The sequence below is a fragment of the Crotalus tigris genome, unplaced genomic scaffold (genome assembly GCF_016545835.1).
Source record: "Crotalus tigris isolate CLP2741 ecotype Arizona unplaced genomic scaffold, ASM1654583v1 scf7180000017871.4482833, whole genome shotgun sequence".
Classification (NCBI taxonomy): Eukaryota; Metazoa; Chordata; class Lepidosauria; order Squamata; family Viperidae; genus Crotalus; species Crotalus tigris.
Genome location: NW_024096690.1, coordinates 3304416 through 3318875, shown reverse-complemented (window position 1 = coordinate 3318875; position 14460 = coordinate 3304416). Strand labels below are relative to the sequence as shown.

The window sequence follows — 14460 nt, the reverse complement described above, 5'->3', positions numbered from 1 at the left end:
ATGATCACTATCTGTATGCTTGGCAACAAGCCTGCACTTATGACAGTTGCAGTGTCCCCCATTATCATAGTTTGTGATCTTCCTTGACAAGAAAAGTCAATGGGGAAGCCAGCAAGGAAAGCCAAAAGCTGCTCCACCTGTCCACCCTCCCAGTCCCCTGCATTCACACCATGCCTTACTGGCTACCTTTACATTCTCACACATCTTTCCTGACTTCCCTGCATTTAAACCAAGCCTCCCCAACTATCCATGCAACTTCAGGCAACTTCCCCCACCCAACAGCAGCCACCCCAAGCCTTTGATGCTTATGTCACAGCTCGCTCATCACCTGTGCACTCTTGGGTACCTCTTCCAACCAGCAGCAGACACTCCAAGGCCCGTGGCATTTGACTACACCTTCCCCACCATTCATACATCCTCTCTCAATGCTCGTAGTTTAACCATTTATCCCAAAAGGTTAAAGATTTGAGCTGAGAATAAAATAATGAAATTAAACAAAGCCGAATGCAATGTTCTTTGCATAAGAAAAAGAAGATCAGATACAGGCAGAGATAACTAGCTTTTATAACAGTATGTGTGAAAATTATAGATGATCAGAAACCGAATATGAATAAGCATGATTTAAATTCCCCCAGTATAAATCCTACAACAATCTAGCCCAGTGGTTCTCAACCTTTCTAATGCTGCGACCCCTTAATATAGTTCCTCATGTTGTGGTGACCCCAACTATAAAATTATTTTCGTTGCTATTTCATAACTGTAATCTTGTTACTGTTATGAATCGTAATGTAAATATCTGATATGCAGGGTGTATTTTCATTGTTACGAATTGAACATAATTAAAGCATAGTGATTAATCACAAAAATAATATAGCAATGCTCGATGGAGAAGCTTATTCTTCCTTGCTCAAAAATGTTGGGAGGGAGGGAAGGGGAAGGAAGGAAGGAAGATTGAAGGGGAAAGGAAGGAGAAGGAAGGAAGGAAGGAAGGAAGGAAGGAAGGAAGGAAGGAAGGAAGGAAGGAAGGAAGGAAGGAAGGAAGGAAGGAAGGAAGGAAGGAAGGAAGAAGAGAGAGATTGAAGAGGAAGGGATGAAGGAAGGAAGGAAGGAAGATTGAAGGGGGAAGGCGCTGCCAAGGACGCACAAGCAGCTCTGCACCATTGCCCAAGGAGGGGAGGAGGCTCTGGCAAAGAGCCTGGTGGAGAGCCAAGCTTAGTGACTGTTCAAAGTTACAATGGCACTGAAAAAGTGACTTATGACCATTTTTCACACTTATGATCATTGCAGCATCCCCAGGGTCATGTGATTTACATTTCGACGCTTGGCAACTGATTCATATTTATGGTCACATTGTTCCAGGGTCACGTGATCCCCTTTTGCAACCTTCTGACAAGCAACGTTAATGGGGGAAACCAGATTCACTTAACAACCATGTTACTAATTTAATCTCTCTCTCCCTTTCTTTCTTTCTCTCTCTCTCTGTCTCCCTCTTTCTCTCTCCCTCTCCCCATTTCTGTCTCCCTCTCCTTCTTTCTCTCTCCCTTTCTCTCTCCCTCCCTCTTCCTTTCTTTCTCTCCCTTTCTCTCCCTCTTTCTCCCTTTCTCTCTCTCCCCCCTCTATTTCTCTCCCTCTCTCCATCCCTCTGTCTCCCTTTCTTTCTCTCCCTCTCTCTTTCTCTCCGTCTCCCTTTCTTTCTCTCTCCCTTTCTACCTTTCTCCTTCTCTCTCTCCCTGTCATTCTCTCTTTCTCTCTTTCCCTCTCTATTTCTCTTTCCCTCTTTCTCTCCCTCTATTTCTCTCTCCCTCTCTTCCGCTCAAAGATCCTTAAAATCCTTAAAACTTATGCTTGGGTGGAAGACTTTTTCTTTTACAGATGGAGTGGGTTGGCAGACAAGTACTCAAAAAAAAAAAAAAAGGAAAAAAGTGTGAATAGGTATTCAGTAGCTAGCTTGAAGTATGAATGACTTTCTCTTGCCACCGGCTTCTAGGAGGAGCAAAAGACATCCAGCACTGCAACCAGGCACCCTGGACTGGCCATTCCAGGGCTTCCTGCACCGGCTGACTTAGTTGTCTGCAACCTCCTGTTGATGCTTGAGGGGGGGGAAGGGACATCCAAGGAGGGAAGTTATGTTGGACTGTCAACTCTGTGTTGAGCCCCGTGGGCCCGACATTCGTGGGCAGACAGGAACCCGCCCGCCAAGCTGCCATCTCCCCATCCCGTCCATGCTGGCCGACTCCGTCGCCAGACCTCCCAACTGACAAGCTCACATTCAGGGGGTAGCCAACTGACGGGTGCAGAAGATCGGTGCTGCGGCGGCCTCCCAGCCACCTACTTCTTCGGCTGGAACAATTTGCCAGGGCTTGCATGGTCGCCGGCGGCGGGGAGCGTGTCAGTGGCCATTGGGAACGCCAGCGGTTTGGTGCCACGGAGGCTTAGGGTGCAGGACGCGGAGCGGCGTGGTGCCATGGGAAGCGGCAGGACAGGGGGAGGGGTTACCTGCACCCTGCTGGCCGAACTCTGGAAGCCTGCCTGAATGAAGAATTTTAGGGGGAGTTTAAAGCGAGACTGGTTCCTAAGAGTATGATGTGTGAGGCATGGGGGGCATCGGTGGTGGGCTGCCCCCCCAGAGCTGGAGCAGCTGGTGCAGCCACCCCCGCCCCCATACCCCAGTCTGCAGCCACCCCGCCAGCCCTGCCGCCCACCCCGCGTAGCCCCGCCATGTAGAGCGGGCCCTGCAGCTCCCACAGCACCAGCTGCACACCACACTGACGGTGCAGAGCTTGCAGTTGCCGAGCCAGACGCCAATGAAAGGCAGCGGGAGGGCGCGGGCTGCAGGCCGGCTGAGGCAGTGGCAAGAATCATGGGCCAGGTGCTCCAGGGCGGCCATGTAGGCACACAGGGTGAGGCAGTGGCAGCGCAGGTTCAGCACTGGCTAGGCCACCAGCTGGCCCAGCTCAAGGAAGGTCAGCCACCTGCCCCGCCAGCACCATCTCTGCCACCAGCTTTCCCGCACAGCCGCGCTGTGGCAAGTGGGCCCCGTGGCTCCCACTGCAGCAGCCACAATGCACACCGATGGCGCATGAGGTGAGCATGAGGCAGGAGAGCACATGTTTTCCGTGCTTCAGTACCAGGCTCTCCATGTTGCAGAGCGACATGGAGAGCCTGGCTGACACGGGTGAGCACAAGGCAGGAGTGCACATGGACTCCGCTTTTTCGGCAGGGCCGAATTAAGTGCTGCTCCCCACCTCCCACCCCTGGTCCTCTGTTACTTACAAGTAGGAAATGGCATAGTTGCTCAGCAGGGAGGGTTGAAAAGTTCCTGCAAACTTGCCTTTGCTGCAGACAACTTGCATGTACAACGTTTTCGGGCTGGGTCTTTTGGCACATTCAGCAGTGCAGAGATAGCCATTAATGACCAGGTCTGGACAATTCCTATTGGCTTTCGAAAGCCAATAGAATAGAGTCTATTCAATAGAGTCTATTCTATTGGCTTTCAAAAGCCAATAGAATAAGAGGGAGTAGCACAGCTAAGGAAAAGTGGGAAAATTGACTGCTTTGTTTGGTGACCCCTGTGAAATGGTCGTTCGACCCCAAATGAAGTCGTGACCCACAGATTGAGAACCGCTGATCTAGCCACTCTATATATGAAAGCTTATGCCTCTTAATAAAATATATTATCTGATTTTTTGCTAATATATTCTGCAAATTCATTCAATTCTTCTCAACTTTCTTCAACAATAGTTGAAGAGGAATAAGGGAAGAAGAATATCCTTTCCCAAGTCCCACTTTCTAAGTGCATGAGAATGTATATATAATAATACTGACACAGACACGCATAATACATACATACTTTAAGGCTGTACTAAATTTCTTTAATGGAATATTCTGACCTTGAAATAGGACATTTTGAATATCGGCTAGTTCTAGAATATTCCAAAAATCACTTGTTCTGGGATTGGAACAACTCTATCTAATTTGTATACTTCTGATATCCAGGCAGACATGCAAACTAAAAAATACGCGTTATGTATTATGACAACACAAGATGACAATTTCTCTTCTGCATCTGTTATCCTTTTGCTACTAATTAGTAGATCACACAAAGTCTCCTTCACATATATGTTCATTATTACTTTACTTCAATATGTATTGCTATATCTTATGAAAAAGCTTACAAAACGAATATGCAACGATTAGGACCAATTTTGAAATATTTGCTACATTAGCTATATTTCACAAGCATAAAAATCCCTACCTCCAGAGCCAAGTTTTATTATAGAAAAAAGCCTAAGTAAAATCCATTGAAAATATCAGTTGTTTATTTGCGAAGACTTGAGAAGATAAATAATAAATGTATGTATATGGAGACCTCTTTTAATGTAGACGTGGGTGGGATATATCAGGAAGCATTTGCACAAGACCCTTTGTTTTCTGTTCATCTGCTCCTTCATTGCTCCCTTTTGATCATCCTGTTGTAGCATAAAATCCTAGATTCAATTCCCAACCTATTATAAGAGTGTAGAAAATATATAAAAAGGTATAATGTGTACAAAAGTGTAAAAAGATTCTCCACTGCGAAAGATGATGGAGAGAAAGAGGGGAAAAAGCCCTGACGGTGCTAGTCTGAATGGAATTTTAGATAAACAGCTATGGACCTTTGTGCACCAATGAAAAAAGGAATAAGTAATAAGCAGGTAGAAAGTAGTTAGGGCCCTGATCCCAAGGCAGTGGTTAAATGTATTTATGATTTTAGATGCCTGTTTTTTACTATATGCTTGTCTGCTCCCTTGATAAATTTACCTGCTCTTTAAATGCAAGTATATCTGAACATCTTTAATATTTCCTCTTTAAAAAGTTTAGTATCATAACGGTAAACCAAAATGCTTCCCTGAAGTGCAAGGTTGATAACACCCTCTGTTAATTACAGCAACACCCAAATGGCCTCATCTGACATTTTATGCAAAACTCAGCAATTTTTTCTTGTGGTTGCTCCTCCTATTTCAAAGAAATTACATCTTAGCTTGCCTTCTCAGTTGGTTACAAAATACAAAAGAAAAGAAAAATAAGGCTGAGCCTTTTTAAACATATTGCTGCAACCTTTAAGACTGTGCCATCTGTATGGTACTGCACATCATAAATATTAATATTCAATATTTGCTGTAACAAGATCTTTATCCTTAAAACTTCCAGGCCTGATCTGGTGAACTTGTGTATATGCATCTTTTAGGCAATAAGCTACATTGGTTGTGTGTTTAATAAGACACAGCTTATGTAGGCAGATAAGTAAGGAATCATTAAGTTTAAAAACCCAAAATTTCAGTTCTTCTTGAACTGAACATGGTATTGAAGTAACAGACTGAAAAAAGCAGCATCAACATGGTCACATTTATTTAAATATTTTGTGACCTTAATAGCAACATAAATAATTTTAATTTTAAATAATTTTAAAAAGCAAATGTGCACAAACAGATACTAAAAAGATTGTGTTGCTCAGATTTTAAATGAATAACATCTCAAGAGTTCCTATTCTAATATCAAAATAACTGGCATTGTGCCCAGGGTACATACTAATCCAAATACTTGACTACAAGCACAATTGACTACAATCAAAGGTCAATCCATTGTTATCCTTGTATTTTAATAAAAAATCTGATTCTGGTATATGATTGGGGCAGGAAGAGGGATATTTACATTTTATCAATCCTAACAAGTACCTAAATAAATATCAACTTCATTCCTATAAATATACTTCTTTTCCTCTATTTGCACTTATTTGTCTCCACTTCTGCACTCTAAGCTCTAGCAAGACATTGGAGACCTGGCAATAATCCAAGCTGCAGATGGTTGGAAGTGCAGCCTGAAATCAGTGTGCGGTTGATGAAATAGTCCTTACACCTGACCCTTGCTTCATACCAAGCACAAAACACAAACTGAACATAACTAGCCAGAAAAGCTTTCTGAAGCATCTTGTTATCTGGAACTCTTCCTCAAGGCATTCTGAAAAGACAGATGGCCAAAAGCAGCAAAATATAGTAAACTGAGAAAGGAGCATGGCCGAAAACCAGACAAACAATTGGAAGGGGGTGTTGTATTTTTTAAGAGTAACACAGGAAAAGTTTCTTGTATTTCACACAAGAATATATTACATATATATAAAAATGGATTAAACTAAAATATGTCAAAAAGCTAATAGCTTAAATCACAAGCCTATAAAAAATGATACAGTATTTTAAAACTATCACTATATATTTTGATTTTTGTCACAAAAAATCACATCTATGTGGAGATATGCAAATTTGATTAAAATGCCAATAAGGGAGAATTATTTGTAGCTCAGGATTGAAATAACGGATCCTTGGTGCTCTCTGAGCTTGGTTATTTTCTTGCAGGCGTTTCATTACCCAAACTAGGTAACAGAACTGATAATATTATCTAGTTTACGTAATCAAATGTCTGCAACAAAACAACAACAAAACAACCAAGCTCAGAGCACTAAGGAGCTCTCCTAGATTAAAATGTTTATTCTAAAGTAAATATATATATATATATATATATATATATATATATATATATATATGGGTATATATATATATATATATATATATATATATATAGGGGTAAACAAATGAAAATAATAATAGTAAAAAATAGTAAAAAATCAGTACTGAAATGCAGTTGCAGTTCTCTGTATCAACTCATTCTTATTTCAAACACATTTTGTAAACTTTTCTGCTGAATGTGCATAATATATGAAGTTTATGCTGTTGGATAGATTAAGTAATATCTTAATTTTTCCAATATACTAAACATCTGATATGGTATTTTCTTTTATGCACTTTCTTTGTACAGTTTCACTTGGCCAATCAGAATAGAATCGTGACTTATGATAACATTCAAATTAGGCCAGTCCAAAAACCTCAACTCAACTGGCTACACATACAATGGAAAAAAATGTTAATTTTCAATACTGTACTCTTCTCTGAACACAGTGAATCAAATTTCTTGTCTATTCATATGGTGTAAAGCATCACCTCTGATTTGGTCATTGATAAAAAAATATTTCCATTTGCAAAACTAACAGCTTCAATCATGACTCAAATGAAATCATTTCCTATGTATAAAAATTTAAACCCTTTTGTTAGCTACTAAAGAAGTTCCAAGAATGATCTCTTTTCTGATTAGCAGAAATTATTTTATTGATTTTTTGCTAAAGGTTAGCAGCCAAAATACAGAATATATTGATTTTTTGAATTAAAAATCCATAAACCAGTTTTAAATTTTATACTTTTACTATAAGTTCAAAGCATGTAGTAGCCAATACTTCTCTTGCATTAGGGCCATTCAATGTAGTTTTTTAAAATATGATTTTGTAATCTAATCATGTACTATAGTGTATTTTATAATGGCCACAAAATGCATTTGATGAGTTTCACTTCACGTTTGGGATAACTACTTGCAATACTAAAAATTTGACCATAGTGTTAATAAAATTTCAAACTCATATCATAGTGTAACAAATTCACATCACACTTATATTTTCATTAACATTTCAAAGGTGAAGAGGGACCCAAAACTTTACAAATATAATTTCTGAATGTTTTTAGGCTAAGTCAGTACAAAACTAATATTGTATTTTAAGGTCTAAAAGAAAATTCAATCACATTTATTTGATTTCTATATGAGATCTTGGTTGTACTACACACAATTCATCATACAGTAATGAGTAAAATCTTCATATTTTACTTGACATTATATGGTGGGTTGCTTATAATAAAGAGTCAAAAGTTTATTTTGTAATAACTCCTAAAGCCAAATCCCATAATAGCATATTTTAAAACAATAGAAAAAAGATTAATGAAGATTATTCAGAAGAAAAGAAAAAGGAAAGCAAAGTATATATTAAATAAAACAATGAAACAAATTGCATTATGATTCATCTGTTGCACTTTAACATTTGTAATAAATTTATATATTTTCTATTAACTCCCCTGCCACTAATGTTATTGATTTCCAAATAGGAGTTCAAATTGATGCACATTCTGTTTATATTATATTCAGGTTATGTTCCCGAAATTATGTTTGAACTTCTTTTAAAAATATGTAATTATGTAACACATAAATTATATTTGGGACACAAATTAATGCCTTTATAGTTATATGATGACCAGATCATCACCCTGATAAAAGATTTTGTAAAGTAAAACACTTCCAGAAACTCATAACTTTTAAAAAAACTAAGAGCTGCTTTTCTGTACCACTTTAAATGGTTTTAATAGTGGATAATGAGCACACACACACAAGCACACATACAAACACACACGCTTGTTAACTTCATTTCATAATCTTATCTTGATATCTATGACCATAGAGGAAAAATATTAAATATAAAGGAAGCACCTGATACAGATTTTTGGTTTATAGTTCTAATATTGAACCATGTTGAACAATTCTAACAATATATACATTTGTAGCTACAACTGAATTGCAGCAAAAAATAAAATATTATCTTTAAAGATAATATTTAATATACAATACTATCTAAGCTTTGGAAAGGCCCTGCTTGTGATAATAGGCAGTTATAAAAACAAAAAATGTATTTACCTAGCTATTTCTTTCAACTGCAATTTTGCACATCTTAAAAGAATTCTACCATTGTATGCATATGGCCATTACAATAATAGTTCATCACAATAATAGGTTTTCTCAAAAGTGTGTTTTGCAGTCAAAATCAGAAGCTTCAAGGCAGCAAGCAAGATTGGCATTGTTTAAACTCTACTACATGAGTCAAAGGGATGCAACATCCAATGTGCCTCATCCCAAACTTGAAGCTGTTGTTCTTTAAAGAGAAAAACAAATTTTCCCAAATTATTTCATAGTCTTGATGCGTTTTTAGGACTTTCATGAGTCTCATTTTCATTCCTCCAAAGAGATCAAGCTATAGATAACGGAGCAGTTTCTTGCTGCTGCTAAAAGAGAAGCAGCAGTAATATATATATTACTAAAATATTACGTAAAATATTATTTCAATCGACCTTGAGAAGAAAAAACAACCCCAATTATGAAAACTGTTCAAAAATGCCTAAAGCGTTTAATATAACTTGCACACCACTGTTTATACAATAGATTAGTGATAACCAGGTTAGAAATGAAGAGAAAGGAAGAAATCACTCTAGGAAGAGAAACTTGGTTGTCCTGAATGTCCAACATATATACATTATTGGTGCTCTTCATAACCAGTTCATTTGACTTAAGAGTAAGTAAGCAAGAAAAAGTCATTTCTGAAGTGAAAAACTGAACTTAATTACCACACCCAGAGAGAGCTAAAAACATTGTTCATTCAATTCTATCCACCCCCACCAAACATCTCATGGCTTTCAGATAGGTCATCAAAAGCGAAAAGAGATTGTTTTCCTTTTGGGTAAAAAAATAAAGAATTGACATTGCAGTCCACTTTTCTGAAATCCAACTTTGAATATTTGTTTTAAAAGCTGTAATAATAAATGATTTGTAGATGAAATAAGATGATGGAGCTTTATTTTGAAAAGTTTGTCAGGAAATCTGAGCTACCCAAGCTGCACAATGTGCATTTGAAAAATATTTCCAGTGCATATTCTAGCTGATTTATTATGCATTATATTCAGTCTTTCTGGCAAATTAAGGCCCAATTTGCCATTTCATCACAGAGTGCACAAACCATAAGACAAAAAAGGAACCATGTGGGTTGCAATTTGCTTGCCCACATCAACAAAAAGTACTAGGCTTTCCCAGACTTTTCAAACATAATATGATTATTCCATGATCAATATTTAATGGAACATTAACAAGCCCTTTGGCATGTGCCTTCCATTGCATTTCCCAAAGATTAGATTAGGTCACCTCTTTGCCCTCCTTTGACCCTCCTGGCTTCCATGTGTCAGATAAAATCAGGGAGGATCCACCATGCCTTCTCCATCATGAGTTTTCTTGTTTCCTCCCCTCTTGTGTCAGCCCCCATCAACTCCAAAGCTCCCCAGCCAGCCAGGGGTTTTTTTATTGAGCTGGTGCCAAGGATGATTGCTCTGGTGGCACAGTCAGTGTGCCAACTGGGCACTGCCATTTCCAATTTTATTCAAGGAAGGCGTACATGGATATGCACCTCTGGCACATGGAATATGTCTCCAGTAAGCAAAGAGCTTAATTAAATATACCATTCCTTCTCTTTTTGAAGGCACACTCTCCTAGATATCCATTCCAATCTTCTTTCTCCCTTCTTTCCTTCTGGACTGGTTTGTTTGGCTGTTAGTTCTACTCCTTCCTGATACAGAATTCAAAGGCAAAGAGAGCGAGCGAGCACCAGAATGCCTGCAATTTCCACCAACTACATCCACCGTTCCCCCCAAGTGCCGAATTGTCTGGAATTGGCACGCTGGACAACCCCAGGAAGCTGGCCACATACCTTAGTTTGGAGGTAATGGGGATAGTAGTATGTGTACTGAGGGAACATTGGCTGCTGTTCCAAGCGTTTGCCCATGTAGCTAGAATCTTTATCTCGGATGCAGGGAACCCGTTGACAGGGAGTCGTGCCCCAGGCCTTTCTTCGGTTAAAGCCACTATTCCTGACAGTCCTAATCAAGGTGGCTTCTTTCTTTTTTCCTCTCTCGGACTTCTTTGCCTTCTAAACGCTCACTAGCTCCAGCCGCGTCAACCGCCGCAAAAATTAAAAATAGGAAATTTTTTTGTTAAAAAATCAAAACATCGAAAAGGGGGTCGACAGGTCTTGCTTTGCTTTGCTTTGCTTTTTTCCGCCCTCTCCCCGTTAGAGCGGGACCCCCCTCCTCCTCCTGGTCTTAAATAATGTCAATTGCCAAGGTCTGGAGAGGGGGTGTGAACCGGGAGGGGGGACTAGCAGTCCTTTCGGAGAAAACAGCAAGACGAGGGAAGTCCGGATCTCTTCGGATCGGCTTCCTCGCGGTTTCTCACGATCCCTCCACCCCCTTACTAAAAAGAGAAAAGGAGGAGGTGGGAAGGAAGAGCTCAAAAAAAAAAAGAAAAAGAAAAAAAGAAAAGGAGGAATGACGGAAGGAACGCGTCCTCGCTCGCCCCAACCTAGTTGCTGCGGTCGCCCTCACGGAGGGACCCAAGGTATTGGGGCTTTTCTTCTCTTTTATTCAAACCCCCTCCTTCCAGCCGGTGGGTGGAACTACAACAGCCAGCCTCTCCCTCGAGAAGCAGACGCAGTCCAGAAGCCTGCAGTATTTCCTACCCAAAGAACCAGGCGCGCTCCAGCCCCTGCTGTAAGGAAAACCCCGCTTCCCTCTGCTGGCTATCACAGAAAGTCGAGCCGTTTTGCTGCCGCTAAAGCCGCCTCCAAAGCCGTTGGGGGGGGGGGGGGGAAGCTGTGAGATCGGATGCGCAGCCTTCCCTCTTCTTCGCCGAGTCTTCCCAAAGTTAGCTGCTCCAACTACAGCGCAGGCGTTTCGGAAAGTCGAGGCAGGAAAAAACGGAGCTTGCTGTTTAAAAACACTTCCCACTCCGAACTGTCGCTGGTACACGGCTCACAACCTTGACTGGAAAGAAGCGGCGCGAGTTCCTCTACTGGGGGATGATCTTCCCAATTAACGGCTGGACCTTGGAAACTGTTGAAAGAGACCGAAGGGAAAAATTCGGTCGGTCTCTTTGATGTTTGTTTTTAAATTCAAAAGCTAAGGAAAACAATAATAACATTTCCTAGCCTTTCAAAACAGGGTTTGCAAAAAGGAGTTTACGCAAATAATATCTCGAGCGGAGATGCTACGTTATTTTTTTTAAATGGCAATATTAAAATTAATATTTTTGAGATGGTTCTCAAAATGATTATTAAAAATCAGTGTAGCTCCTATTTAGTGAAGACTTGATGTATAATAAAAATGATAGTTAAAAATGGACTCCATATTTAAGGAAACTGCTTTTATTTAGCTTAGTAGCTATACAATGTGTTGTCTCATTCTCACAGCTCTTCACTAGCAAGGTCTCCAACAGCAGTCTAGATAACAATTTTGGAGGTGGGGTTCACAATCCTGGGAAAAGGCACTGCAAGGAGTGGCAGACAGGGCTACCTTCATGAAGACTTGTCCTATAAAGCACTTTTATGTCTTCAGATCGAAAGTGCAGCACCAGTGCTAAGGTGACCAATCATCCTCCTTTAAGGGAAGACAGTCCACCTTTTGTAAGGTCTGTCCTCTCTCAAAAAGTGTCCTACATGTCCTCCTTTTTGATATTTTAAGACTAATCTGTAAATCTCCGTGTTTGATCGATGCCGAGCCGATCCATTGCGTGTGATGTGACGTATTTGTATTTGACATGACGATTCGTCAAGGCTCGGTACAGTGCGACGAGATGCGATTATGAGATGCATGCGCTCCGCACAGGAGAATTGCTTTGAGAGAGTGTGCCGCGTGCATGAATGCAAGTGGCTTTGTTTACTTCTTACCGAAACACGACACGGCACACATGCATGCATTAGACTCACTTTTTTTCTTCAATTTATTTGTGTCCTCCTCATTGTAAAAAAGTTGGTCACCTTAAGAACCACCTTACCTAACAATACAAAGATCATTGAGAAAGATATAACAGCATGTGCACTGCAGAGTAAGCCTGGTTAGTTTAGCCTTTAGTTGGTTTTATACGGATTGGTATAAAGCCCAAATCCAGAACATTGGTTTATTTGGTAATTATGTTAATGATATTATATGACTTGGCTACCAGTCTCAAACTAGTTTACTGTATTTTTGCAAAATGTTTTGCAAATCCAACCATAGACTGGTCCAGAGTCATTCTGTAAAATCTTTAGATGGCTAAAATTTGAACATGGATCTTTACATTGGACGCTACACTTTTTTTAATATTCGTTCAAATCCATGTAATAACTTACTGGGACTATTCTTAACTGCTATATTGACAGGCAATATAAATTAACTGAAACAAGGAATCTTTCTAGCTCCAGTGTGCAACAGAAATAAAGAACATCAGCTACAGTTTGCTGCAACTACATGTGGAAGTCATTCAGTCTTTTAAAATATGGTTAATGCTAAAAGAGCATCACGACCCATTTTGCATTAAGATTTTTGTGTTCTGATATGAAATCTGTAAATCCTAAATATGCCTATCAAAAAAAAAGTTGCACTGGATTAAGTTGAACTTCTGAACAAAGCAGTTGAACTTCTAGAAATCAAACTGAACTATCTTAAAACCAACCTAGATACTTCTATTACTGCAAAATGTGTCATCAATATGATAGAAGTAAAGGAAAGGTCTTCAAAATTTAGTGTTGAAAAAGAAATTTAAAATTGAATTTGCTTCAGTGGAAACTTACTGCCTGGACAAACAAGCTTACTAAACACTATAATGGCTGGAAAACAGGAAAGGATAGCATAAAGGCAGGATGTAAGATAAATAAGTAGGCAAAAATTAGCTGGGTCTTAGAGTGGGAAAGGAAGAAGGCAAGCTATAAAAACATCTGTAAGAGGAAATGGTTAGCCAGGAAAACTTAACTAAACTGAAAAACAGAAAAGAACCTATTGTTTTAATGGGCCTAGAACTCAAAACCAACAATTGAATATGTCTAATATTTTATATTATTAATATTCAACAATTGAATATTAATATAATATTTTATATTATTAATGTGATGTATGATTTAGTATGTAGCAGGAAATAGGTAGGAGGCAATCGGAAAGAGTGTAACCTCAAAGTACCTCAGCCAATGGGGAAAGAAGAGGGATATGGCGGCCAGGACGGGGCTGAATAAAGAAGGGAATATTTTGGGTTGAAACTTTGGAGAGATCCAAGCTTTGATAGCTTCTCTCCCTGCTTATTGCAATAAACGAAACAAAAGGCCTTCACTGTATCTTGGCTGATTATTGGTCAGGTAAGCTTGCCTCTGGTCATGAAGGAAAGTAGCCAGGAGTACATAACAAATAGAACTTCTGAAATCTCTTCAATTCTAGTAACAAATTTTATTGTATTTTCAATTTTTTTAAAATTAGGGCTACAGACTGCACTAAATCATAGTTTGTTTCATATATCCAATTGGTTGAAGTTACCCAGCACTACATAATGCCTTTAAAATCCAGAAACCCATACATGATTGGTTTGATGAATTAAGGGGCACAATCATTTGACTTTTCAAGAGTGCAGTTTGTGATGATGATTGGTGCTTGGTAGCATGCTTATTGCTGGTTATTTTTCACTAAAGATTATTTAAAGGAAAAGATCAGGTGGGAGAGAGAAGAAAAGTGTCAGCGGTACACTGATAGTCATAGGCATCTGACAGATCCAGCCTTCACATCATACTGTGAAATGCCATTCAAACCATTTCAGAATTGGCAATTGTGTTGAACATAGGTGCTCATTAGATATACAAAGTAATTCCAAATAATAAGTTCTGTTTTATATCTCTGAGATTTTGTCAATTCCAAGGGATTTTGTTTTGCATAGGATGCT

The 14460-nt window shown here is 39.4% G+C and overlaps 1 protein-coding gene across 4 annotated transcripts in view; it reads right to left on the bottom strand.

The window, feature by feature from the left end:
- Positions 1-11347, bottom strand: part of RBMS3 (RNA binding motif single stranded interacting protein 3) — a 591790-nt gene extending 580443 nt beyond the window's left edge. For all 4 annotated transcript variants that reach the window (XR_005556757.1, XM_039343747.1, XM_039343746.1 and 1 more), the window contains exon 1: positions 10436-11347. Coding sequence is in view for 3 of the 4 variants with exons in the window: in XM_039343747.1 (XP_039199681.1) it covers positions 10436-10510 (75 nt within the window). In the remaining variant the exon portion in view is untranslated. The remainder of the gene's footprint in view (positions 1-10435) is intronic.
- Between the last annotated feature and the right edge of the window lie 3113 nt (positions 11348-14460).